This window comes from Mustela nigripes, chromosome 14, assembly GCF_022355385.1.
Source record: "Mustela nigripes isolate SB6536 chromosome 14, MUSNIG.SB6536, whole genome shotgun sequence".
In the NCBI taxonomy this organism is placed as follows: Eukaryota; Metazoa; Chordata; class Mammalia; order Carnivora; family Mustelidae; genus Mustela; species Mustela nigripes.
Genome location: NC_081570.1, coordinates 81,040,937 through 81,067,616, shown reverse-complemented (window position 1 = coordinate 81,067,616; position 26,680 = coordinate 81,040,937). Strand labels below are relative to the sequence as shown.

At 39.8% G+C, this 26,680-nt stretch overlaps 1 protein-coding gene and 1 long non-coding RNA gene across 3 annotated transcripts; both read right to left on the bottom strand.

Moving 5' to 3' along the window:
• Window positions 1–5,234: 5,234 nt before the first annotated feature.
• RWDD3 (RWD domain containing 3) lies at window positions 5,235–15,667 on the bottom strand. Of its 2 annotated transcripts, XM_059375468.1 has the most exons (4): window positions 15,544–15,667; window positions 7,712–8,199; window positions 5,825–5,940; window positions 5,235–5,726 (listed from the first exon to the last, which is right to left on the bottom strand). In XM_059375468.1, exons 1-4 carry the CDS (start codon window positions 15,626–15,628, stop codon window positions 5,612–5,614), a joined length of 804 nt encoding a protein of 267 aa, XP_059231451.1. In that variant the 5' UTR covers window positions 15,629–15,667; the 3' UTR covers window positions 5,235–5,611. The 2 variants fall into 2 exon arrangements, with proteins under 2 accessions (XP_059231451.1, XP_059231452.1); XM_059375469.1 differs by lacking the exon at window positions 5,825–5,940 and having other exon boundaries at window positions 5,613–5,726.
• Window positions 15,668–19,051: 3,384 nt separating this feature from the next.
• LOC132000850 (uncharacterized) lies at window positions 19,052–26,680 on the bottom strand. Its single transcript, XR_009399472.1, has 4 exons — window positions 26,646–26,680; window positions 25,528–25,593; window positions 21,929–22,057; window positions 19,052–19,140 (listed from the first exon to the last, which is right to left on the bottom strand). It is a non-coding gene; the product is annotated as an uncharacterized LOC132000850 (long non-coding RNA).

Here is a 26,680-nt window from a genome sequence, read left to right as displayed (position 1 = left end):
GTTATGTAGAGCCCCTCACAAGCACAGTGGAACTTAGGGTTTTAAATAAAAGCCATGCTCTCTTTTATGTTTAAGTATCCTTCTCTTAAAAAAGACCTCCTAGCCTGCTCCTGGATCTGGGATGAGATTAAACACTTGACTGTGGAATACCAACTGACCATGTGACCCAAGCTACCTATACCATGAACTGGGTATTATTTCATCCATGAAATCTTAAATTTGAGTATGTACAATGAAGTGATGTGTGCAAGATCAAGCTCAAGCAGGTCCTGAAGGCACAGGCAGGCTTCGTGATCAAGTGGCTCAGATGCTTACAGCAACTATTGCACGAGATTCTTCTCACGTAATGAGCAGCGCCCATAACATGTTAGCCAAGGAAGGACGAACTCAGGCCTGCGATACAGATGGTCCTTCACAATATGCTTCAGCAATTACCATTCCAATCTAGAATATCTCTGAAAGGTTAAAGTGAAATCTTCTCAGTAGGCAGAGCTTGGAGCAGTACTTCTGGCTATCTACCTTGTCTAGGTAAAGAAATGTCCATGGTATAGATCTACAGTATTTCATGGGCAGTGGCTAATGGATTGGCCAGAAAATCAGTCCCTTTGAAAGAATGAGATCAGAAGACTAATGACAAGGAGATGAGGCAGAGATACCTGAATGGACGCCTAGGGACGAGCACAAAATATGAGGATATTTGTGTCCCATGTGATGCTTATCAAAGGGCAACCACTCTGAAGAAAGTCTTCATTGATCAAATGGACAGGTTGACTCATCCTGTAGACATCAGTCAATTTCTTTCCCTAGCATCCCAGTGCCTGCTCAGTGGGCTCTTCTACAAAGCAAATGTGGCAGCAGGAATGGAAGTTATACATGGGCTCAGCAACGTAAAATTTCTCTCACCAATACTGACCTTGCTGTTATCACTGGCAAGTGCCTAACCTGCTCTGAACAGATATCAATGCTGAGCTACCCGTAGGGCCTCACTTCCTGGGAGATACCATCTGCCTAGTTGCTAGTTAATCACATTGGATCTCTTCTCTAGTGGAAGAGCCAGCAATTTGTTTTTATAAAAACATGAAAGCCTTATTTTGGATATGAATCAGAAGTCCCTTCCTATAATACTACCAACCACAATATTATAGACATTGTGAGAACAAAATACAACATCTAAATGAGAAATTTATTTCACAACAAAAGAAATGTAGCAATGGGCTCATGACTATGAAATTCATAGGTCTTTCCCTGTACCAAATCACAAAGAAGTAGCCAGCTTGATAAAGTAATATAGTGACCTACAAAAAACTCAGTTACTTGGCCAGCTGGGAGGCAAGATTCTGAAAAGCTGAGGTACTATTATACAAGGTAAAAAAGTATTTTGAATCAGTGATCAGGATAAGATGTATTTCTCCCACTGCCAGAATACGAGGGTCCAGAAATCAGGGAATAACAATAGGATGGACTTCTATCCATATTATATTTAATAATCCACTCACTGAATTTTTTTCTCACCTCTGTAAACTTGGGCTCTGCTGATTTGGCAATCTTAGTTCCCATGGAAAGAATGTTTCTACCAGGGCACGCAAAATGACTCAAATCAATTAGAAGTTGAGATTGACACTCAAATATATTAGGCTCCTTATGATATTAAACCAACAAGCAAAGAAAGAGGTTCCCATTATGGCTGGGGTGCTGACCCAGATCCAGCAAAATTGGGTTACTGATATACAGTGAGGTCAATAAGAACTATGTCAGGACCCCAGGAAATCCTCTGATTTGCCTCTTAATATTTCTTGTTCTATAGTCAAAGTTAATAAGCAACTCAACTACTGAGGACTTAGATCCTTCCGAAATGAAGTTCTGGCCACTATACTAGGTAGAGAGCCTTGACCAGTAGAAGTGCTGACCAAGAGCAAAGAGTAGAGGAAGAAGTTATAAATACCAGCTATAGGTTAATGACCAGTTATAGAAGTACCAAAGTACTCATGAAAATTTGCTTCATTGTTTTTTCTGTTTATCTTTGTATTTATTAACTATTTTTCCTTCCCTCTTCCCTCAAGTTCTTCCCCTTCCTTCCCTCAAGTTAGATATAAGAGATCGTGGTGGTGGTGAACTTTATAATTTTATCTTCAGGTTACAGAACATCCAGGTGGAATTGTGAAATTGTGATTGAACTAGAAGAATTAACACTGGTGAGTATAATAGTAACTGATGACACTTTAGTTGTCCCCCTTTGAGGGAAAAGGCAAAAATCTCTTTATTTGTACAAAATATAGCTAAGTCTGCATAGATGGAAGCATAAAAATTGTACAGAAATTTAAATATGGGTAGGGAGTATGTGGGAAAGCTTAATAGCTAAAAGGAAGATTGTGCTGGTTACCTCCTATGGGCGCTTGGGTCTCTCCCCTCACTTCACACACACACACACACACACACACACACATCTTCCTCTATTCTGCTGTTCATCTGGGTTGGGATATTCTAACTACATTTCCCGGACTTTTTTGCCAGCTGGATTCCTGTTGGGTTTGGTCAATTTTGGAGGAACTGCTGGAAGAACTGAAGGCAGCACAGGGTTCTGTGATAGTTGCTGGCATTTGCTGTAGTGGTAGCAAGTGGCAATTCCAACAGACCAGAGATAGCACCTTTAGCTCTGGTCTAGGCAGCACCAAGTGAGCAGATCTGGGACCAATTACAACAGTTTTTAAAGTACAGCAGCAGGAATACACTCTTGGCCATTTCTGAACTCTGAGAACATCACCCTCCCCTTTTTCTTTTCTGTCATCCAGTCCCATTCCTTCTCCTTTTTGCTCTTCCAGACTTCTAACCAATTCCTGTTTTAAATTCACTGTTTGAAATACCTAAGCTGGTTTAGGATTTCCTAACTGGGCTTTAACTCATTAGCTATTTCTTTAATTATTTTATTTTTCAGTTCTAGAATTTCTATTTGTTTTTTATTTTGTTATTTTTCAAATACAAATATACCATGTCACCTTTTATGGTTTCTAATACCAGTTCCAAGTTTGGCTTTTGTCTATTAGAATATACTAAGCATAACTGTTCCATGATCTATGTCTAATAATTCCAGCAGTAGAGTTCCTGTGGTTCTATTTCTATTGTCTATTTTTTCTGTTGTTTCTTGCTGATAATATCTTGTCTATTCATGAGTCCAGTTATCTGATTATTTGCTGGATACTGAATTTTAAAACTTAAAATTTGCTGGATATTGAATTTAAAATAAAATATTAAAATTTTAAAATAGATAAAATCTGATGCCTAGGATAATGTTATCTTTCTCCAAAGATCTGGAGGATATGGGGGCATTAGAATCACGGACTACTTTAATCCAAATTCAAAGTTTAAGACTTTCTGGACCTAAAAGAATCCTCAAAGTTTAGCTATAGTACTAGGACAATTAGTTTATTTATACTTCAGTCTTACTCTTACAGTGTAGTCCTTCAGGAGTCCCAGCCCTTGGCCTCACCTCTTCTGTCTTCTGGGAACCCTAATTGTCTTTTCATAAGTACCTCAGGCTGAAAAGAAAGCATTAGAGTTTGAGGTAAAAATATCAATGAAAGCAATTCTCTTCCTCTAAAGGTAAAAAACTATCAGAAAGACTCTTAAAGATTTTTTGCATATAATTTTAAATTTTCTTTTATCCAGAGATGGTCAAATTAAATTAATGTAAGTCTCTAATACTGTCAAGGTTAGTTTTGCACTCTGATATGTGTATTTGTGAAAGACTCAGATGTAAACATCCAAGAAACTAATCATAACTAATACTTTTTAAACATAATTTTAGCAAATAGAAATTTAATTAATTTGGAGAAAGTCACTAACAATATTCAATTTTGCCTGATTCAACTTCTTCCCTAGAGGGTCAAATCTGAAGCTGAAAGTTGGGAGAGCCACAAAGCATGGTGCGGAAAACACTTGAACAAAGAAGAATCAAAGTAAAATAAAGGACTAGCTGTTCTGTTGTGATAAAATTCAGACCAGCCCCCTACTACTTTTACTGTTACAGCCTTTTTACTGTTACAGCTTTGATGGCAATAACCTTTAACCTCCTTACTTAGTAAATCAAATGAAGTAGTAGTAATAATGACCAGCCTCAATTCTCCAGCCTATTTTCAGTTGAGCATATGAGTAGCCTAGCTTCTCCTTGCCATCTGCTGTTCCCATAGAACAACCTAACTACATTTACCTGTTCTCCAAGAAAAAATCATAAATACCCTGGAACGAGGTAAAATGAATCAAAATTCCTTTCTCATTAGAACCCCATAAGATGATTAATAGGAGGTACAATTTAATTATAAGGGTGCCTGAAAGTGAGACAATCAAATTGAACCACCAAAGTCCCAGAACAGCACTGTCAAGAAACACTACCTGCAAAAAAATAATAATTAAAAAAAGAAAGAAAGAAAGAAAGAAACACTACCTGCATGCTACATTTCATGATTTTATAATGACATCACTATACTTCACAGATTGCAGTGAGAGGGATTTGCATGGCCTTTTCCTCTATCAGCTCGCCCCTTATTTTGGAAGCACACTTGGCTTTATGAACACAAATACCTTTTCTCAAACATAAATGCCTCCTTACGCTTTTGTTACAGATTGTAATACAAGCCTTCATTTTATGGCTTCTTCTCTCCTTAGGTCATTATATGTTTTAAGATTATCATAGTTTAACAGATTTCCTAAGAAATAAAAAATAGTATCTCTATATCATTTCCTCCATCTAATAAGTCAAGTTCATTTTATGTGAAACATTTCTTTTCTTATAAAACCTGAAGATAAGTTTTTTCAAAAATTATTTTAAGGGGCATCTGGGTGGCTCAGTCAGTTAAGCATGTGACTCTTGATTTCAGCTCACGTCATGAATTTAGAGTCTTGAGAGCACACCCCACATTATGGAGCCTGCTTAAGATTCTCTCTCTCCCTCTTCTGCCCCTCCTCCCCAAAACAATAATATTAACTTTAATTTTAATTGACTCCCTAGTCCTATAACTAACTAGTGTACTAATAAGTACTATGCTATCTAGGACCCCAAAGAAAGTGATCAAAAGTCAAGTTCTGTATTTAAACTGACAGTTTATATACTTGCACAAAGAAATCAGTGTTATATTTTTCATAACATCCAACTTAAAACATAGATATAATAGGCTGAATTGGGGAAAATCATGACCAAATGCTAAAAATGTAAACATGAACAAAGTAAACATGAAAAAAAATCTTTAAAAAAATTCATTTAATTACAAGAAAATTAGCTAGAAAATTGCACAGTTCCAAACAAATCCTCTATATAATCACAAGGGCTCATTTACCATCATTTCATATTTATCTTTCAAATAACATTCCATCTATTAAACTTAGCCTTTAGTGGCAAAAATTAGAATATATGGGCATTTTTAAAGTTTAATAATCCATAAGCAAAATGGGCTTTTGTTCCTGAAGTTAGAATGGTGTCTATCATTTTGCTTCAGAGAAACTTTAAAATTGTTTCCTTACGATAATTTCAATTAACCATTCCCAAAATCCACTGTAAAACACAGAACAAAACAAAACAAAAAGCCACCGCTGTCTAACTAAAAGATTCCTGTCTTCCATTTCATTTTACCAGCCCAAGCACAAATTCAGAGAAAAGCTTCTTAAGTCCTGCAGTTTCAAATTCCTTTTGTAACGCATCCAACGATGAATACTCTTTGACTTCAAATGCCAGAAACCTGCATTATACAAGAGAAACTCATGAATATGCCTAGATTTGTCAGAGTATAATTATCGATTCAGTTACTTTTCCATCTGCAATAGTACTAAATTATACCTTTTGTGTTCTGTCTGTACTTTTGTTTCAAACAGTACACTAATCATTTTCTCTTTGCATTTCTTTCCACTTGAGTCCACATCTACTTTAGAGGTTTTTTGAAGAAGCAGGTACTCCTAAATGATAAATCAGTACATTAAGTACATATCTTACTCTGAATCTCCAAGTCCTAGTTTTAAAGGAGCCATGCATCTGCAGGCTTATTTTCCTACCTAGAGTACTCTCTTTCTGAATCAAGCAGTAAGAGGGCTACACTGTCTTTCTATACTAGGCAGCAGAATGTGCTGGTAGAAGGAGGCCTTCAAACAATGCAGGGTTAAATCTGGACTGCACAGCCTCCTAAATCTGATTCCAGGCTGGTTACTTAAGCCCACTGTGCCTCAGGAATCTACTCCAAAAAATGGTACTCAGAACGGTACCTACCTTATGGGAAGCTGTGATGATTAAAAGAGTTAATTTGTGCAAAGCACACAGAGGACACCCTGGCACAAAGTGCTTTGGCACAATTAACAGTACCAGCTAATGGTAGTGTTATGACTACTTCTGCATCTGAAAGAAATTAACAGGCACACAGCACTTACCTGTCCAAATTGGATGACATCTATAAATACGTACCTGTAATTCTCAATCCTGATATATAATCTTAAAAATTTTAACAGAGATATTTACATTAAATGGCATTTTAGGGAAAGCTCATAAAAAAGAAAGAACTCTTTAAATAAAAAGTACAATTCCTCTATATTAGCAAAGTTCTAGATATATGAAATAAATACTTATCAATTGAAGGATCCAATCTGCAAAACAGCTGCCTTAACCTAACACTCCTGAGCTGGCTTAAAGAAAAATCTGAGCCTTTTAGGGAAATATGAACAAGGAAATTAATTTGTATTCATTCTGTCAGCCAGGAGTTTACCCAGAATGTCAAGTTTTATAGATATACTATAAATCACCTTGCAGTATCTGGTACTTTGGTCAGACCTCAAACCAAGACTGATTCAGCTTTAATTATTTGTGGTATCTATATGCTATAACCCCAGCACTAATCTGGTTAACCAAATGCCAAATAAGTATTGTGATAAGCACCCATTCTGAAAAAGCTAGGTAGTTATTCTACAAATCTTTCAGATTATAGGTTGTGCAAACTAAATCTGTTTTGAATAAATTCAATTGAAGTATTCTTGATCCAACCCATCTGAAAGCATAAACCTATTAAGTGATTTGTAGTGCTTTCAAGATTTAAAATATAATAAGCAGCTTTCCTTGTCTGGTCCCACATAAAATAGGTTAGGTGAGTTGAGCGTGCGAACTTGGAGAATCTGAAGAAGATCATGATTTTGAAAGCAGCTGCTGAGACAAGTCAGGTGGAAAACAAAAGTTAGGTAGGAGGTGACAAGCTGACAGCGTAACGATGCTACTTCCACTAACACTAAATCCTGGTTAGGAGGGATCAGCTCCTCTTTCCAGGTATTACAGAAGCCAAATTAAAGTGTCTGAATATGTTTTTAACTGCCAAAAAGTTAGACAGTACCCACAGACAGACACTGTGCCTGAGGAATGGAATACAGATATGCACAAACTTTTAGTGCACATTTAATAAAGTTGAGGCTCAAAGCTAACTAAAGAAACAAAATTCATGCACTATAGAGATTTTTTTAATGACCTATCCCTTTCATTATGTGGAATAATTTTTAAAAATATAATCTACTTATTCTTCAAGGCTTGCAAGTTTGTTGTTGTAATTAGAAGTTAGAGACATTCTTTAAAAAAAATGGAGATCCATTAACATCTTAATGATTAACCTGTCCCACTGTCACAAAACACACTTATAGACACACCATTTTAGCAGAAAATAGCCCAATTCATATTCAACATTAAACTTTTTGGCACCTTGATATTGCTTCTGTCTCCTTGTAGTAAAATCAGTATTATTTTACCCACGAACATCAGTTTTCCTGTCAGCTTTAAATCGGAAGCCCACTTCTCAATAGTTTTGATATATTTGGTCTTTGCTCTCATGTGATCTAAATGCAAAAGAGTTAGCCACAGTCCATCATCCACAGTCATGCCAGTTGCAGAAGTACACTTTTCACTGCCACTTCCAGTTTCTGGTTGGTTGAGGACATGCCTGAGATTCTGCTGAATCCAGAGCACCAGCTCGTGGACCATAGGTTCCGACAAAAGGTTCTCTGCTTGCTTAAGTAACTTCTCCTTCACAGTCACTGACTGGGCCCGGGTCAGGTGTTCAGAGTGAACTGAGATACCAGGTAAACACGAAGGGTAATTGACCGGCAAATGGAACACCAATTCTAAAAGTACGTCGGCACCCATGAGGCCTTCAGCTTTTGTGAGAATTCTGAACACCGTCCCCTCTGTCCCTGGAAAGCATCCAAAAATAATGATTAGCTATACATAATTCAATTTGAATGGCACACTAAGAAGTTAAGATTTTCATTTCCAATGTCAATTGATGTTTCATGAGAAAACTGGATATATTTTACAAAGAGACACATAATCCCAAGAGAGCCATGATTTACAGATTCTCTTCTTCAACCATACACATATACACATGGATTCCTGCATCCCAGCATCCAGAGCTTCTGAGGCATTTCCACTGGCTAGTGCCCCATTTCTGGTCAGGTTTACCAGAAGGCTTTCTCATCACACGATTTTTTTTTTCCTACCCTCACTTAGTTCTAACTCTGGAAACTCGTAATGAACTCACATGAACATACAGAGAAACAGTGCTGCATATACATAAAATCAGTGATTAATTTAAAAGTTACACAGTGCATCCAAGGCAGGTCATCAGGTGGCAGATTCAAGTCAAAGCAAACACCACAATGCAGTGTAGTTGCAGGGCCCAAGAAACTGATGACTGTGCATGAAACAGTAACTGCCCGGCCCCGCTCTTTTCTGACTTCAAATGTATTAGTATCAGTGTAACATGAAGGTAGCAGAATGAACTAAAATGGGGCGGACATCAATTCAGCCTTCTCTGGCTCCACGAGGAGGAGGGGGAGGCACACACAGGCTAGGAGATGAAACACTGCTCCCTTTCAGATTTGCTCCACTTCACCCCTCTGATGTGTTCCACACCGCTTCACCCCACTTTTCAAAAAGTTGATAAAACGTCAGGCTGATTCATTCTGCAGGGGGCAGAAGCACACACATCAGAAGAGCAGAGTAGAAGAGAACTGGGTGCAGAGCGGTATCTTTGAAGCTAACTTGCCTCTCTCTACCCCTGCTTCTTTCTCCACACGCCCTTGTTCCATCCTCCTTCATGACAGCAACAGGCAAACCTTTCTCATTTTCATACTTGGATTGCTGCTCAACAGCCTCAACAACTGGAACCTGGCTACACCCCGCACCCCGCCCCAGAAGAACCAAACAGAACATTAATGTGGCTTTCTAGCCACCTGATTCCACTTATGTAAAAGCTATTGTTACAGACGTTGATTCACACAGGACCAAACACATCTGCTACAGAACGGTTTTTGTTGTTGTTGTTTAAATAGACTTTTTGGTATCAGTGGCAAAGAACTACTATTTAAAGACACTACCCAGAAACACAGACAGCAACCATTATAAAGACCATATTAAAATGATACAACTAGGGGCACCTGGGTGGCTCAATGGGTTAAAGCCTCTGCCTTCAGCTCAGGTCATGATCCCAGGGTCCTGGGGTTGAGCCCCGCATGGGGCTCTCTGCTCAGCGGGGAGCCTGCTTCTCTTCCTCTCTCTCTGCCTGCCTCTCTGCCTACTTGCGATCTCTGTCTGTCAAATAAATAAATAAATAAAATATTTCTAAAAAAAAATGATACAACTAAAATGTGTTTACCTAAGTAAAATGGGTATGGATAAAGAAAAATTTTCCAAACCTTAGCATATTCCTCCACAATTCATCATGTTTCTCAAAACCCTTCTTTCTTCCACCGAGTTCCTTATTTTTTAAAATATCTTATTATTAAATAGAGTCCCTAAATGTCAGTTGGATCAGTACATTTCACTATGTGAAATGGGCACTATAAATACACCTACAGACAATGTATGACCATTAGATGGAATAAATTCTCCAGAAATCCTTTAGGGAGCCTACTTTCTCCCTGAAAGGGAGGCATAACTTCTAAAGATCTTCATACCTTCATCATAAATGAACATCACCCCTATAAACTCTGTCTTACGATTTCCATGGTATTTTGAACTAATTCTGTGGTACTCTCACACCAGAATTATTATGGTTTAACCAAATGAACTACTTTCTTCACCACTGGACTATCTAAAATTTTCTTTTTAGACAATAGCCAAGAAATAATTCATAAGTTATAAGAAGCTTTTAAATTTTACAGATAAATAGCTCTGAGCGCTAGCTTGTAACCATGGGGCTCACAGGTGCAGAAGTCCTTGCTACCTGTGATAGGCTAAATAGTGGTCCCACAATGTATATGTCCTAATTGCCAGAACATGGCAAAGGGCCTTTGCAGATGTGATTGGGTTATGGATCCCGAGACGGGACCTAAATGTAATCACAAGGAAAATGTAATCACAATTGTCCAAGGCAATGTAATCACTGCAGTCAGATGCCATGCTACCAACTTTGAAGACAGAGAAGGACCATGAGCAAAGGGATGCAAGAAATGAGCTCTAGCAGCTGGAAAAGGCAAAGAAGTGGATTCTCCCCCTCCAGCCCCCAGAGGGAACACAACCCTGCTGACCACTTGCTTTTAGTCTGGTGAAGCTGATTTCAGACTCCTGACTTTCAGGATGACAAGAGAAAAAAATGGGTGTTATTTTAAGCCACCAATTGTTGGAAATCTGTTACAGTAGCCACAGGAAACTAATACAGTACCTGTGTCCACAAAGCAAGCTTTCCCTTCAAGCAAGAATCCCTTTCTGATCAAACCCCTGAAACCCACAGTGTTTCAATCTCTGCCATGTAAGTATGTATATACCTGTTCCTCCCCAGTGCAGGTAACCAATTGACAGAAACAGGCAGTTCAGGGAGAAAGTAGGAAAATGCTATTGAGCTGGCCTTTCAAATCCTTACCAGTTTTCATTTTTCTCTCATAGGGATTTTCTGGTCCTAGGCAGCAACTAGAAAACAAGGGAGAGGGGAACCTGGGTGGCTCAGTTGGTTGGGCATTCAGCTCTCCATTTCACATCAGATCATAATCTCGGGGTGGTGGCTGGGTGTGGAGCCTGCTTGGGATTTTCTCTCTCCCTTCTCTCTCCCTCTCTACCCCTCATCTCTCTCTTTCTCAAAAAAAAAAAAAAAAAAAAAAGCAATGGGAGAAATCCTTACTTTTGCCTTAGAAAACTATAAAATTATTAGTTATATGTTTAGAAGAAAAATTGCTTTGATTCTTTCAAGAACTGGAAAGGATTAACATTCTTCCTAATTGGTCTTCTCAGAGACAGTGACTCTGCCCATTCCCCCCACCCACCCCAACACATACACACATACTGGGGCTGCAAACTAAAATTACACAAAATGCTGTTATCTCTATAGGAAAATGAAAAGCCCAATAATGACCCCACTCTGCTGATATTTAATGTGGTAATAAAATTATATTCTTTTAAAAACTCATTTTCTCCCTAAAACTCTAGAAGTATGTGCATTACCTTTCCATTTCATATCTGCTTTAGTTTGTACATGCAATTAAACTGGCTCTCTCTCATGTCAGAATTTTTCATATAACCACATGTACTGTCTATCTGGTTTTTTCATTAAAGGAAAAGAGAGACACATAAAACAAAATTGCCTCTATCTGCTTTAAGACTATTAACAGCTTAGAGTGATTAACAGAAAAAAGAATCGTGCTCTAAATCTAACACTAATCTTTGCCCCTCCCTGAGCTCAAAAAACACATTAACTTACAAACTCATAATTGTCAATAAACACCTATGCCCTAGAAAATTTACACTTGCCCTAGAAAACTGAAATTAGGATTCCTAAGTTTGAAGACCTAAAGAACCTACCAAAAGATGTAGGCCTTGCCTCTGGTTGAAATTCACATATAAATTCCCTAGTTTGTTTGTTTGTTTTTTTAAGTAAGTCACTCTGCCTTATAAGTGTATCAATTTCATAAATAGAACACTAACCAAAATAGGTTTCAGACCTTGTTCTTCCTTACAAGTACATGAAAGAAATTGTACACCTAACCACACTCCAAACAACAGAAAATCAAACTAGAGAAACTGAACTGAACCCCAAATTCCACAGCAGTGTTATTTTTAAGAATTTCTGTTTTTCATAGCTACACAATAGGAACTTAATAAATACTGTCCAATAACAGAAGACATTGGAAAATGTAAACAATTTAATAGAATGCATTCTTCAAGATTCATTTGGAGCCCATTAAGAAATCACATACAACTAACTTTCCTTTTATTTGCTTCTTTTTTTCTTCAATTTTTAGATATCTCAAGGTAAGCCATTATTCAGAAAACCAAGAAGCAGGCCCTAGTCCCCTGTTGTATTTCATTGCACGGGGCTTTCTTTCCTCTTCCTCCCAGGCAGCTCGCCACAAGTATGCATCCCCTCGTGCTTGTTTTTATGCTATAGCTGGGTTTTTATATGTGTTTAAAAATGTGGTTACAGGGGAAAAAAAAGCAAAAGGAAAACTAAAAATAAGTGAAGCTAAAAGTGGCAATCCCATCCTTTAGAAGTTAAGTTCAAGGCTGAATTGATTTTGCAGAGGTGAGCACGGTACTGACAATCAGCAGGAAACAGAGCTGAGCAGATTTAGAGGGGTCAGTGGGTGACAGTCATGATTCATTTTGCAAGAGGGCCCAATTCAATCTGAACATGAGTGTTAGCAGAAGACAAAAATTCATGCTGAAGCTACTGTGCAACATATTATATGATACTGAGTCTTATATACCTCCCATTTTACAAGTTTCTGATCCACAAGATAATTTCCAGAACTACAACTCCACATATAATGAGCACTGACTACAGCAATATAATCCGTGACCCTCAACTATCAGGAAAATGAGGATTTATAACAGTATCCATTTTACCTGATAGGTGTGCACACAGATGCATGCCCGCACACACCCCTGTAGAATTACTCTGAACATAAGTTGGGTGACACCCATCTCCTTTCTATGGGGGCTCTTATTGCTCTTTCGTAAGTGTTATCCTTGCTAAGAATTCTTTTCCTCATGCAGCAGCCCCATCTCTATTAAGGGTCCATATACTCTGGTGCCTGATGGTTACTTAACCAGCCTGAGCATCTGTTAACTTCTCTATGAAAAAGCTAAGAGTACCCCTCATCAGGTAAGATTCATTTGAAGTATGAGGTACATGGAAGGTGACCCCATTAAACTTGGCACCTGGCCTGACTGCACTATACAAGGAGAGGCAGAATACTTCTGATTTGGTCTACCCATGGCCCTCCCTAGTAGACAGCAGTGTGGGGATTTACATCATTTGTACCTTTAAAAGACAATTATACCTGATGCTTCTTACTATAGGCTTACTGTAACCACTGTAAAGAGGCCATGTGCTTATATCCCCTGAAATTCCCAACATAAATTAGCCCAACTTAACTGATTTCAATTAGTCAGCCTCTTCAATCTGATGGCCTTTATAGTTGACCCCTGGGTTGGGAGCCTAACCCTTCCTGGGCAATCTCATACCAGAAGTGCAATCCCACCCACTGGGATGTTCGCCTAATTCCAGTGGCAACAAGAAGCAGCATTATTTGTGGGGAGGCCAGAATGGAACTGATGGTGTTAATGTTCTGGTATCAATCTTCTATCGTCCAACCCAGGCTGACAGTGACCGTGAGAACGACAGCCAGCAGCCCACTTATGTTTACTGTGGTCTATTAAAGAAAGCCTTACCTTACCCTTAATTCCCAGTTGTGGATATCAAACATCCTTATTTCAATCACTCAATTGTTCTATTCTCCAATGAACCTTTCAGCAACAAAATGTCCTAAGTTGTTACACTGAATTCTTTTATAATTCAATTACTTATTGATGCCAGAATGCTGAATTAAATTAATTAGGAGGCATGGCTTGAAAGTCATGCTCAATTTAACAGCAGATAAAGGGTCCACAGTGTTCTCGCTATTAAAAATCTGCTCTCTTTCTTTCAATGCTTACTTTTTTAGGTTTTCTCTGACTGGTCAGCAGTATCATGCATAGCTATCTATGTACTCATGACCCAGCTCACCACCACTCCATCCTCTTTAAGGTGTGATGGGAAATCTTGTGTTCATTTTTCCAGGATATTTCAACTGATCCATCATGAAAGAATTTAGAAAAACTGATGATCTCCTAAATAACTGCCTCAGGCAGAAGTAATTATCAATAAAGAGACACATGGAGACAGTAAGAAAGATGAAGAATTATGAATCCTCCAATCAGAAGGAGGGTGAAAAGAAAACACTAAAAATAAAGTATTTCGGATGGACTGTCAACAACAGTTTCTATATAGGATACAAGACAGGCCAGGCACTGAAAAGGAAGCAGCTGCATTACCCAAATTGGTTCACAGTGCCTAGAACATAATCGTGGTCACACAGGTGATGCAAGGAAGAAAGAATGAAAAGTCTTGGCTCTGGCTTCCTGTGTGAATAACCAACCAAATGATACCACGAAACCCATCTTAGTCCTAGATGGTTTTCTCACAATACCCAGAACATTTTTAGACTACTTTCTTAAAGGTCAACCAATCTATGGTCCGAAAGGCAACTTTAATAGTTGCTGAAACATAACAGAAGGCTAAATCCCATGCCAAAAAATTTACATAATGTATTTAAAAGCTAAGTGAAAATTGAAAATTATTTGTATCACTGCACTTTTTTCAAAATCTGCAGTTCTGGTTTTTACTTAATATAAGTCACAGACAGGGACAGAATAAATTTTAACTATCATCAAAAAATAGCCAAAAAGAACCCTTCTGGACTGTAAGCTCGCAGAGGACAAGGGCTGTCTCTCTGAAACCTTGTGTTTACAGGGCATCAGTACATGCGGGCTGAAAGATCAACACGCCAAAAGCCTCTGACAGTCACCTTTCAGCGGGCCAGAAAAACGCAAAAGAAGAGCAATCGACTAGGAAACATAACCGAGAAAAGGTTCGGATAGAGCACAGAGCCAATTCAAACATTCATTCAACAAACATTTAACTAACCACCATATGCCTGGCACTGTCCCAGGAGCTTAGAGTTTTGTGATTACGTAACAGACAGGGTCCCCGCCCACCTGCTGCTGGGCACCCTCAATGCCCTTAACAGAGTTACAACTATGGTGGGTGCCCTGAAGGAATGCACAGAGCTTAGGAAGGACACAATGTAATCTGGGTAGCTGGGTTTAAATTGGGGGTGTCAGGACAGGCCTCTTTTCAAGGTGAGACCTGAAGTCAACACGGGCGGCCCGGGAACCCGGGCGGAGTGCGTTCCGGGGCCAGGCTGCAGAGGCGCAGGGCCCGGCGCTCGGCCGGTGGCGGTGGGGCGGGGGCCGGCCGGCGGGCCGCACCGGCCTGCGCGCTGCGGGCTCAGTCCCCTGCGGGGCGGAGTGCACGCCGACACACAGTCCACGTTGGCGGGTGTCGCCTCACTCTGCCGGCTGCTCCCGCACATCTCCAGTCCCGGGGCGTGCCGTTCATCCTTCCACTAGCCGGGTCCCCGAGGGTGGACCCTGGGGCAGGCAGCCCGGTCCCAGCGGCGGGGAAGAAGGACGCCCGGGCCCTCCCTCGCCGGGGTAGTCACCTGAGCGACTCAGCACTTCCCACTCGTCCGGCCCGCAGAAAATCGCCGCTAGGGCCGAGAGCTCCTCCCGCGCGGCATCTGCCATGGCCGCCCAGGCTCCGCCGCCGCCGCCGCCGCCGCCGCCGCCGCCACCGCCCCTCCACTTCCGCTGCCGCCGCCCTCACCGGCCCGGAGCCGCGCGGCTCGGCGGCCACTTGGGGGCGCCCTGCGTCTCCACGGTCGACGCGCGGGGTGAGGACGCTGGCTTAAGAGTCGCCGTCCAAGCTCCTTGCAGTCCTGGCGCAAGGCTCGGTCTCTTTGCGGGGGACTTTTCCCGGGAGACTTCTCTCGGAAGCCAGAGGCGACCGTACAGCGCCCCCGCTGCTTTCTAACAGAGGAAGGTGGGAGGCCTCCCAGCAAAGCCCGAAATCCCCTAACTTTAGCCCAGGCTTTGAACGCCCACCATTCCCACCCAGACTTGGCCCTGGGCTCGGGGTAGAGGACAGAGTGGAAGAAAGGAACTTGAAGCTTAGAAAGACAAAAACAAGCAGGAAAGTGATCAGTGAGGAGGTGAGCCCTGGTCCGGCCCAAAATGGAGCTGGGTGTTGGGGACTTTGCAGTCAGCAGGAAACACTCTGTCCGGATGAAGCTGTTGGTGACTCTGGCAGTGTGAGACACCCGGAAAAGGCGGGGGGCAATAACGAGCCCAGATGCTGAGCTGGACCTGGCACTGGGACTATGAGCCAGAGGCAGATTCCTGAGACCTGTTTCTCTTAACCCTGCAAACGCAGAGGGCCTACAGCTCCTGCCATTCTAAGGATGTCACTGGGGTGGCTGTGGACTTTGTGGGTCGTTATGTGCCAGGGTGCTGGCAACGTCTTAACTTTCCCAGTTGTCTCCTGCCTTCACAGGGAACAGCCCAGACTCCTTGGCCTTGGGAGGAGTACATCAAGTGTGGAAACGTAGCAAACTCTAGCTTTTCAGTATTACTCATTTTAGGATACTCGATGAATACAAAACAATGGGACACTTAAAGCTTTAATAATGGAATGATCGTCCTTGAATTCAGCATTTCAGTTTAAGAGTTTGAGCAACACCAATAGGATAAGAGAATTATCAATCCATTCTGTTCCAGCTTTGATATAGTGAACAAGATTACGAAGATCCTCTGAGATAGTTCTATCAGCCAGCATGTTTGGCTTGTCCTTTTGTTTTTCTAAGTAACAATTTCAAATTCTGCAGCTCCAGGAAGTAGCTTGTCTAGCTCACTGAGGTTCCACAATTTTTTTCTTTGAGTCAGAAATAAATTTGTAAGATGAATTAGAGAACTTAGACGGCTACAGGGTGACTCCTGTCATTGACCTACACAAGTCACAACAAAAATCATGTTACTATCCTCAACATCGTTCCCACTGTTGCTAAAAGGGGTTTTTAAAAAGGAGAAGACGCTGGCTTCCCCCACAAAAGAAAGGAAATCTAACCAGATAAACTGCAGGAGAAATGCTTTTCACAGGATGCCATGGGATTTTGGTGACCCCAAGTAATTAGGAGCACTGCTGTGCACATAATTGGGAAAGACAAAGGCTTATTTAAACTCATAATTATCTCTGATGTGGCCAATTTGTTTAATAATAATTTTTAAAATTTCTTTGAGTTACTTCTAAAATAGCAATTCAGTAGGTTCATAATTAACTTCTAAGTAGTTTGGTGAACAAAAGAATACATTTTAAATTTAAAATATCAATAAGTTATTTGATTTTAGTTTGAAGTCCAATGCCAGTATTAAAATACAAATTTTAGTTATTAGCCTTATTTATTAAGGATAGTCTACAAAAAGTCAAATAGTTCATATCTTATTTTTAATTTCCCAAATTCAACATAAGTGATGGGAGTGAAAATAATATGAACAGCAAGGCTCCACTTGTCAGAAATATTAGGAGGCAATCACAAAGCCTGCTGTCAGCTAGGGTTTCATGAAATTGATGTAAGAGTACATCAATCTATTTAAAATTTTCTTGTCAATATGTTTCTTCTTTGCTCTTCCTTTCTCTGTTGATTTCTTAACCTGCTTTTCATCTTCCATTTAGCATGTTTAAATAAAAAAAGAAGTCGATGTGAATGTCTTTTAAATTGACACTATCCTAAGGCCCCGAAATCCCATGAATAAGTTTCTACTCTCTGACATTTGGAAGTAATCATCACAGAGAAAGCATAATGTCAGCTTGATATTTCTCACACTATGAAAATATCAGCTACATGTCAAATATCTACAGCCTACCTTAATGTAATAAATTTTCTTGTATTCACAGGCTACTGAAAATTCTAAATATTTAAATGTGGAATGAATGTCTAGACATGTAGATGAATGTCTAGTTAGAGCACTTTCTTTTTCTCTGCCTCTCCCTCTCCATACTTCTCCTCCCTTAAACAGTGTATGATTTGCTAGAATATTTATACATGCAACTTTTCTAAACAGTTGTTTTACCAAGACCATAAGGAGGAGAAGTTTTAAATCTCTCACCTCCAGTTAAAACCATTAGCTCAGGAAATAGTTCTTTTAGCTTTTCTGAGAAAACACTTCTTCTCACTTCATCATGAGTAGTATGTGGAACTAAATACACATCAGAAAATGTATGTCAAACCCCACTGGGGCATAGAAGTGAGAACACACAATTTTAAGAGTATTAGGAGAGGTTGGTTAAATGTTAGTATCATGTCAAAAAAGCTAAGAATAGTGACGTAGTGGGACATGATAAAGAAAATGATCATGTTAAGACTATAAGAAAAGTAAAAATGCTTTTTAAGAACTACTAAGAGTATTGTATACCTGAAACTAATATAACGTTCTATGTTAGCTAACTGGAATTTAAAAGACAGAGAGAGAACCACTAAGAGTAAAGAATAAAAGAGGCATTAAATGCCAACTTGCGAAATGAACCTGAACTTCAATGAGCTGTGTGAGCGGTTCTCCTACTGAAGAGTTTCTGTATTTACTCATTTCATAAAATGTTCTGGGCACACATTGACTGTTGACTGGCCTGACCCTACAAGCTTAGTGTTTTGAAATAGAGATGAAAGCAACAAGCCCTTGCTCTCAAAGACTTGAGTATTAAGTTAGACAAGTAAACACAACGAGCAACAATTACAAGTTCTTTCACATTTTCTTATTGGTATGAAGGTCAATGTAGTAGGTGAAAGAAATGGGTGGAGTAACACCCACTTCCCACAACTTCCCAGAGGAGAAATATATTTGTAATGTTTAGGAACGTAGTCTGTTTCCAAAGGTACACAAAGACTGTTGGTTTAATTGGTCATCGTTCTTTTTGTTTTGTTACAGTGCGAAAAGTCACAAATTGATTTTTCACCAAGAAAACAAAATAAAAACAAATAAAATCTGTAAGAATTTGACAGTGACTCTGTAATCATACCACTTGGTGGCAAGATCCACCTCCACCATGTCCAAATAATTTGTACTCACTCCAAAAGCTTGGTTACATTCTGCCTATGAGAAACATGTTTGATTCTTACCCATGAGTGGTATTGAAGCAGTTCTAGCTTGCTTTGTGGGAAAACATCCACATGGCCCAGGTCCAATGACATAAGAGTTCAATGCCTTATCTATATTATAAAAACAAGTCCTCAGTATCAGTCGGGTTTTAGAGTTTGTATAATTAACATCCAATACTTAATTTTTGTTATTACTGTAAACTGGATTCCTTTTACATTTTCTCACAGTGTACTACTAGTGTAGCCAGTTTTTATTATGGGGACAGAGGGAGAGTAGTTTGGGGACTATGTGACTTTTTAAAAATACTTTCAAACTCACAAAGGAACTATAAATGAGGAAATTCTGCCATTTTGGCAAAATGATTCTCAGTGGTTGAAAATCAAAAGAAGTAGGTAGATCAAAGAACTACATCTATGACTGAGAAAATTAGACCTGGACTTCCTTTTTAAAAAAAAATGTGTGTGGGGGGGTGGGCTATTGGCAAATGATGTATTAGATACAGAAAGAGAGGGGAATGAGGGAGAAAAAAGGAATGGGGGGGGCAAAGAGCAGGGAAATAGTAAGGTGAACACTTAATATGAAAAGGAAGTGAAGAAAAACACGAGTTAAAAATTTGGTTTTAAACTCTGGAAAACAGCATGGAGTTTCCTCAAAATGTTGAAAATAGAACTACCCTATGACCCAGCAATTGCACTACTGGGTATTTACCCTAAAGATACAAACGTAGTGATCCGAAGGGGCACGTGCACCCGAATGTTTATAGCAGCAATGTCCACAATAGCCAAACTATGGAAAGAAGCTAGATGTCCATCAACAGATGAATGGATAAAGATGTGGTATATATACACAATGGAATGCTATGCAGCCATCAAAAGAAATGAAATCTTGCCATTTGTGATGATGTGGATGGAACTAGAGCGTATCATGCTTAGCGAAATAAGTCAATCGGAAAAAGACAACTATCATATGATCCCCCTGATATGAGAAAGTGGAGTTGCAGCATGGGGGGTTAAGGGTATAGGAGAAGAATAAATGAAACAAGATGGTATTGGGAGGGATACAAACCATAAGTGACTCTTAATCTCACAAAACAAACTGAGGGTTACTGGAAGGAGGGGGTTAGGGAGAAGGTGGTTGGGTTATAGATATTGGAAAGGGAATGTGATAAGGTGAGTAGTGTGAAGTGTGTAAGCCTGACAATTCACAGACCTGTACCCCTGGAGCAAATAATACATTATATGTTAATAAAAATAATGAATTTTTAAAAGTTGGCTTTATTTATAGAAGAAAAGTATGGCTTCATCTGCTTTTTAAGCAATAGGGAGACCTGAAACTCCATTTGGTAATAATATGACATCTGATATTTGCTTCAAAATAATGTAGAAAGGGGCGAGAGGCTGGAGTATGGCTGTGGCTGAGTTGACCATAGATTACAAATTGGTGTGGCAGAGTTGTGAGTGCAGAAAGATTTGGTATTCTATACTGTCTACTTTTGTGTATTTTACATTCTCTATAATAGGTTAGTTTTTAAAATGTATTCAATAGAGAATAGGTCAAGGTATTTGAGTTTTGTATAATGCTCAATAAGGAGAAAAGAACAGAAAGGGAGGGAAGGGAAAAGAAAAGAAATGGACTAAGTAAAGAAAACAGAGTTGGTGAAAGGCATGAAGAGAGAAAATAATAGGTTCAAAAGTGATAAGTCCAACAAATGTATGGTTTAGGATTCATTCAAGTGAGAAAAGCACAAAACCTAAAACTTCAGCACCTTGAACAAGACACAGGAGTTTTGTCTTAGAGGTTTCAGTGGAGGGAGGCAGGCAAAGCTGGGGTGCTCCGCAAGGTAGGGACCAATGGTACTTCCCTTCTGTGGTTCTGCTGTGCACAGTTTGGGTCCACTGTCATACCATGCTCCAGGGTGGTCCCTGGAGCTCCAACCACCAAGTCTGCATCTAATCAAGAGAATGGGACTCCATCCAATCCCATTGACTAGAATTTAGTCCCATGACCACTCCCAGTTAAGGGGTTGGTAAATGGCATTTTTATTCTAGGTCCAGCTAAAAGTGGAGGAGGAAATGAAATACTGTTGTTATTCCTTTACTATGGAGAAAGGGAAAATATTAGGAGTCAGCTGGCAGTCCCCACAACATCAAGTGGAGTTTTGGTCAAGAGATTAAGTTGTCACATACCTGATCCTGCAGAGTTTACCCTTTTCCCATGCCTTGACTGCCGCCACCCCTCACAGCTTGTCCTGTCCTGTTTTATTTTTCCCATAATATTTACCATTACCTGAAATCACCTTGTTTGTTTATATGTGTCTTGTGGTTGCTCCACAGAAAATGGGATCAGTCTCCCACCAGCAACACCAAAATGGCTCAGGTGTCCAGAATGATGAGGACACATACATGTACCAGCAGGATCCAAAGGGCTTATGGCTCACATGCTGAGGCTTTCTGGGAAGAACAGGGCAATTCAAAATGGCCTGACTGAAGTCAGGGGTGAAAGGTTCTGGTGTTCATTGTGGTGGGGCCAGGGATAAAATTAAAATTAAAAGTCTCCTATACATCGCTGGGGTTTCTATGGTCTGAACAAAGGAGGGAGTGTCCAGACTTCCTCACCCACTTGTCCAGAGGCGGGACACCAGGGAAGAGGGAGGGCTGGGGCTTGAAAGCTGTCAGCAGTCAAACAGAGTCAGACATGTTTATTGTCTGTCTCCACCAGAATTTTGACCTCCATAAAGCTGGGGGCCTTATCAGTCTTCTTCACCTCTGTATCCTCCATACCTAAAACAGTACCTAGTGAATTAGGAATGCAGTGAATATTTGTTGATACAAATAAACTCATTGCAAAGTTCACAAACTCTTTATACAATTCCTTATTCAGTAAGTTAGGAGCACTTACTATATCCTAGTGATTTTAGGAGATCTCAGGCATTCCATGACTGATTAAGACACCACCACCATCCTTCAGAAGCTCCCAATCCAGTTTGGGAGAGACAGCAGCCTTTCCTGGGGCCAGCTGGTAAGTGTCCTGCCAAGTGAACAGAGGGCTGTCAGTGAAGGCCAAGGAATTCTGGTTTGGCCATCATGTTTGAATTTCCCCATCACAGGGTACAAGGAGGAAAGCTGGAGAAAAAGATGGCTGGGAAGAAATTTCTACTTTCATTCAACAAGCTTTCATTGAGCACCTTACTATGTGCCAAGTATTACACCAAGCCTCAGGGAAACGATGGCTTTTTGACACATACATCTTGGAAGTTGTATTGTAGTGGGAGAGACAGGTCTTAAGAGATAACTCATCTGGTAATCAGCAACCTGTTGAAATCATGGAAATAGATGAAATTGCCTGCGTGCATCTCAAGAATTTCATAATGACGGTGATGCGTTTCCCAGCAATCAGAACAGAGAAGCACTAGTTTGCCAGTTTTTCTAACGCAATCTGGATCAAGACAATAGTCCCTTTGTGGTAGGGTTTCTGTATTTCCCTGTTGTTTTCACTTTTTTGTTTCATTCTGTTTTCAGTGGACAGAAAAATCAAACCAAGAAAACAACAACAACATCAAAATTCCTTTGTGGCACTTTTATCAGTTGGAAGGGTCTCTGTTTCTCCCTAGGAATATAAAAACTATCTTAGAATAGAAAAGTGGATCTAGAATACTTGGTCTATTGTTCAGGTAAAATCCTGCTATATTTATATGATTCTCAATTCTCTTTGAAACCTTGATTGGCCAGTAATTTCTTCACTGATGGCTTCATTTGTTTCAAAGGAACTTTATACTTCGAGAAGAAGCATGGCCAGAGTTCCTACTATTGGGATCATGTTACCAAATACTCTGTCCCATCTCCTTCTCCTTTCTTATAAGCTACTTGCCCCCCTCTTTACCTGGTGAATTCTTTCTCATTCTTTAGATCTGAATCACACCCCTCCATCAGAGTCTGAGATGAGGACTCTTCCTATATTTCCCCACTACTTATCATATTTACACTCTTGTCAAACTGTATTGTAATTGCTTATGTGTCTATAACCCCAGTAGAGTATGACTTTGATGCGATGAGTAATTGACATTGTACTTGTCCTCACTCTCTGGACAAGTGATTGTCCAGGGAGATCAACTCCTTGTTGGAACTGATTGACTTCTTGTTGGGTGGACAAGTTTTGAGATCCCACTCTGTCCAAAATTGTCTTTGGTTCTGGTCTGGTTATTCTATCTTTGGTTGTACCTCCAACTTTAGTATAGTGACTGGCATACAAAAGGCACTCAATGTTTATAGAATAAATCAAGAATGAGTGAACCCGTAGTCCTACTGTCAAAGTAAATAGACGGTGGCTCATTTTTTTCTTATTACCTCTACTCTGATTCTGACCAGATTTTATTAGCCCTTGAACATGTTAATACACATCAACATTAAGCAAGCAGATTATAACCCATGTCTTTACTGGAATCACATTTGGAATGAAGAAAGTACAACTGGGCAAAAAGTAGTGAATTACTCCTACTAAAGTCCCCTGGTTTCATACAGGGGAGTGAAAAAGAGAAACATATTGTCACCCACAGTAACTTTTTACATGCCAGTAATGGTCTCCCACAGTTTCCACTTCACTTTGTTATATGCAAAGGAAAATTAAATTTTAAGTAATTATTTACACAATATAAAGTTTTGAGACTGCTGGGCTAAGCCTGAAAGTCATGTGGTAGGCAAATCTATATAGTGTTTATGTCCTAAACTGAAATGGGACACCACAAGCTACCTGATCCAGCCTGGCTAAAAACAGATCATATTTCCACCTGTGCATGTGTGACTAGGGTATACATTTTATTTACTATTCAGGTTAATATTAATAATTTTAAAAATAGCAAAAACACTTAAAGACAGGATAGTTATTATATATAACAACATAGCCATAGCAATTAAGATTAAGTTACAAAACAGATTTTTCTCCCTATAACTCACAATCACTTAAGAAGTTTTTTCTTTTTTTTTCTTTTTGATACTTTAATATGTTGTTGACCCATGACCCATGATTTAAGTTAAAAGACTACTGTCTAAAGTTAAAAGACTACTATGTTGAAGGGGACGGGGGAAATGATTGAAAGGGGGCCCAGGGAACATTTTTGTCATGATGGAAATATTCTATTTCTTGACTGGGGTGGTGGTTATATGACTTTATGCCATTTAACTGTACTATTTTAGACCTATGCATTTTATTTTACATAAAGCGTATCTCAATTTTTAAAAAAAGAGTGCTGGGAGGAAGATACGGGTTAGTAAGTTCATCATATTTTTATAAGATTCCTTTTATTTCTGATTTTGAGCTAAATATGCCCTCAACTTGAAAATTAAAGGAAATTGTTCTTTTAAAACTCTTAAGCTTTGCTGCTGCTTGATTTTTATGTTAAAACAACAAATGTTGGCAAGAAGGGGCTGCAGGTCCCAAGTATCTTCCAATGGCACCAATTTGTCTCTGTGAGTAGGATGCTAACGGAACTGAAGAAAACTGTTCCTTGACTTAGGGTAAGTTGTTTTTAGCCTAAAACTCAGTCTACCATTTCCTGTTGATATAAAAGAAAGAAAATGTGACTAAGACAAGTACACCTCATTTTATATAGATTAAAGAGGGGTTATTCGAATACTTTTTAATGCACTAAATGAGCTCACTATTTCAAATAATTTTATGGTGACCTGTTTTTTCTAAGTGTGGGACATATAATGATGTGCGCTGTCTACCATTTGTACATCAACCCTTAGATGCACATATTTTCACGTTTTAACAGCTCTGAAATTGGGTCTCTTTACACCATTCACGGCACTTTGCACTGGCCATTGGCCAGGCAGCAGACACCTCCATAGCTCGCACATGCATTAACTTGGATGTTTTCCTTGATCAGGTGATTTCTGGGGAGATCATGAAAGCAGCAGTCTCAAAAGTCGCAGAATGGCAGAATGGGTATTAGCAATTTGGAAAAAGTTCTAGAATCCTAGCATTGGTGGAATGACTTCTTTAAAAGAAATGCCATCTTACTGATGCTCTTGATGGAATAAAGGATGATACATGTGGAAAAACACAGACACTGATGCCTCTGAGTTGATACATTGATTCACAGCCATCAGACACAGAATGTGAAGGAGTTTCAGGAACATTTTAACCAATTTTTTGCATATCTTCTTTTTTTTTAATATTTTTATTTATTTATTGAGAGAGAGGTAGTGAGAGAGAGCATGAGCGAGGAGAAATCAGAGGGAGAAGCAGACTCCCCATGGTGCTGGGAGCCCAATGCGGGACTCGATCCCAGGTCTCTGGGATCATGACCTGAGCCGAAGGCAGTCGTCCAACCAACTGAGCCACCCAGGCGTCCGTGTATCTTCTTTTTAATATACATCTAAATAAGTCTAAAAAAGCTTTTTCAAGGAGTATAAAAAAAACCAAGTGATGAGCCATAGTATAATTGGCAGCATATTTTTTGGCAGCATATTTTAAAGGTAAATAAAATAATGGCTTACCTTACAATTGATGTCATCTTAGATGCTCTTGAAGCTGATCTTCACAATTTTTTTATGTTGGCTTTTCTGCCAGGGGGAGATGAAAGACCAGGCAGGAAAGAATCTTAAGTGTATGGTAACCAAAAAACTATTTATTGACTAGCTGCTACTATAGGCCAGTGTTATGCTAAGTGACTTATGCATATCACTACATGTAATTCTTCCCAAAAAGTCTGAGAGAAAGTTACCGTTTAACTGACTATTATCAGGTCAGAGCCATTAGATAACACGGCCTAAGTAAGTCTGCAAAGCTGAATGTGAACTTTGTTTTGACTTTATATAGTAACTTCTTCCCCTTCCTCTCCCCTGAACAGCACTCCAGCTAGTCTCTTGTCTCACTCTCTCTCTCTCTCTCTTTTTTTTTTTTAGTTTTAATTTTTAAGTACTCTCAACACCCAGTGTGGGGCTCAAACCCACAACTCCAAGATCAAGAGTCACATGCTCTATTGACGAGCCAGCCAGGCATCCCAGCAATCAAACTACACTGAAGGATTAACTTGCTTCGAGCTTATGCACTCCTTGCTTGCTGAACTAAACCCTTTGGTCTGTAGCAAAATTAACTTACTTTCCATGAAATTGGAAGACCACTGGTCTTAAGGAGTAAAGGACCAGACTTTTCCAGAAGGTAAGGCCTGACTACATTTGAAAAGAGCTGCCAGAGATACCACCAACTCTGTTCAGGGTCATCTCAACAGACACCTAACTGCCTGGGCACCTGCTTCTCCTGCCAGTAGCCCCCTCCCTTTTCCCCTTTCAAACCGTCTGGCCTCCCCTAGGCAGGGAATATGGTCTTTGAGATGTTAGTCCACCATCTTCTCAGGATACCAGCTTCCTGAGCAGAGCAAGCTTTTCTTTCCCACGTCACTTGTCTCTCAGGTATTGACTTTGGAGCTGCAAGCAGTCAAACCTGAGTTCAGAACCGGTTCTCAGTTGGGTAACTCCCCTACCCCACCATCCCCAGAAGTTCCAATGAAAGCTTAAAGAAGACAGAAGATAATGAGAGAGAGAGAAAGAGAGAGAGAGAATGACAGTCCTAGCAGCACTCAGTTCTGGTCGGGTTGTGCTGGAAGACAGCTTACCTTCTTTTGGCAGCGCAGGTCTTCCTTCCATTGTG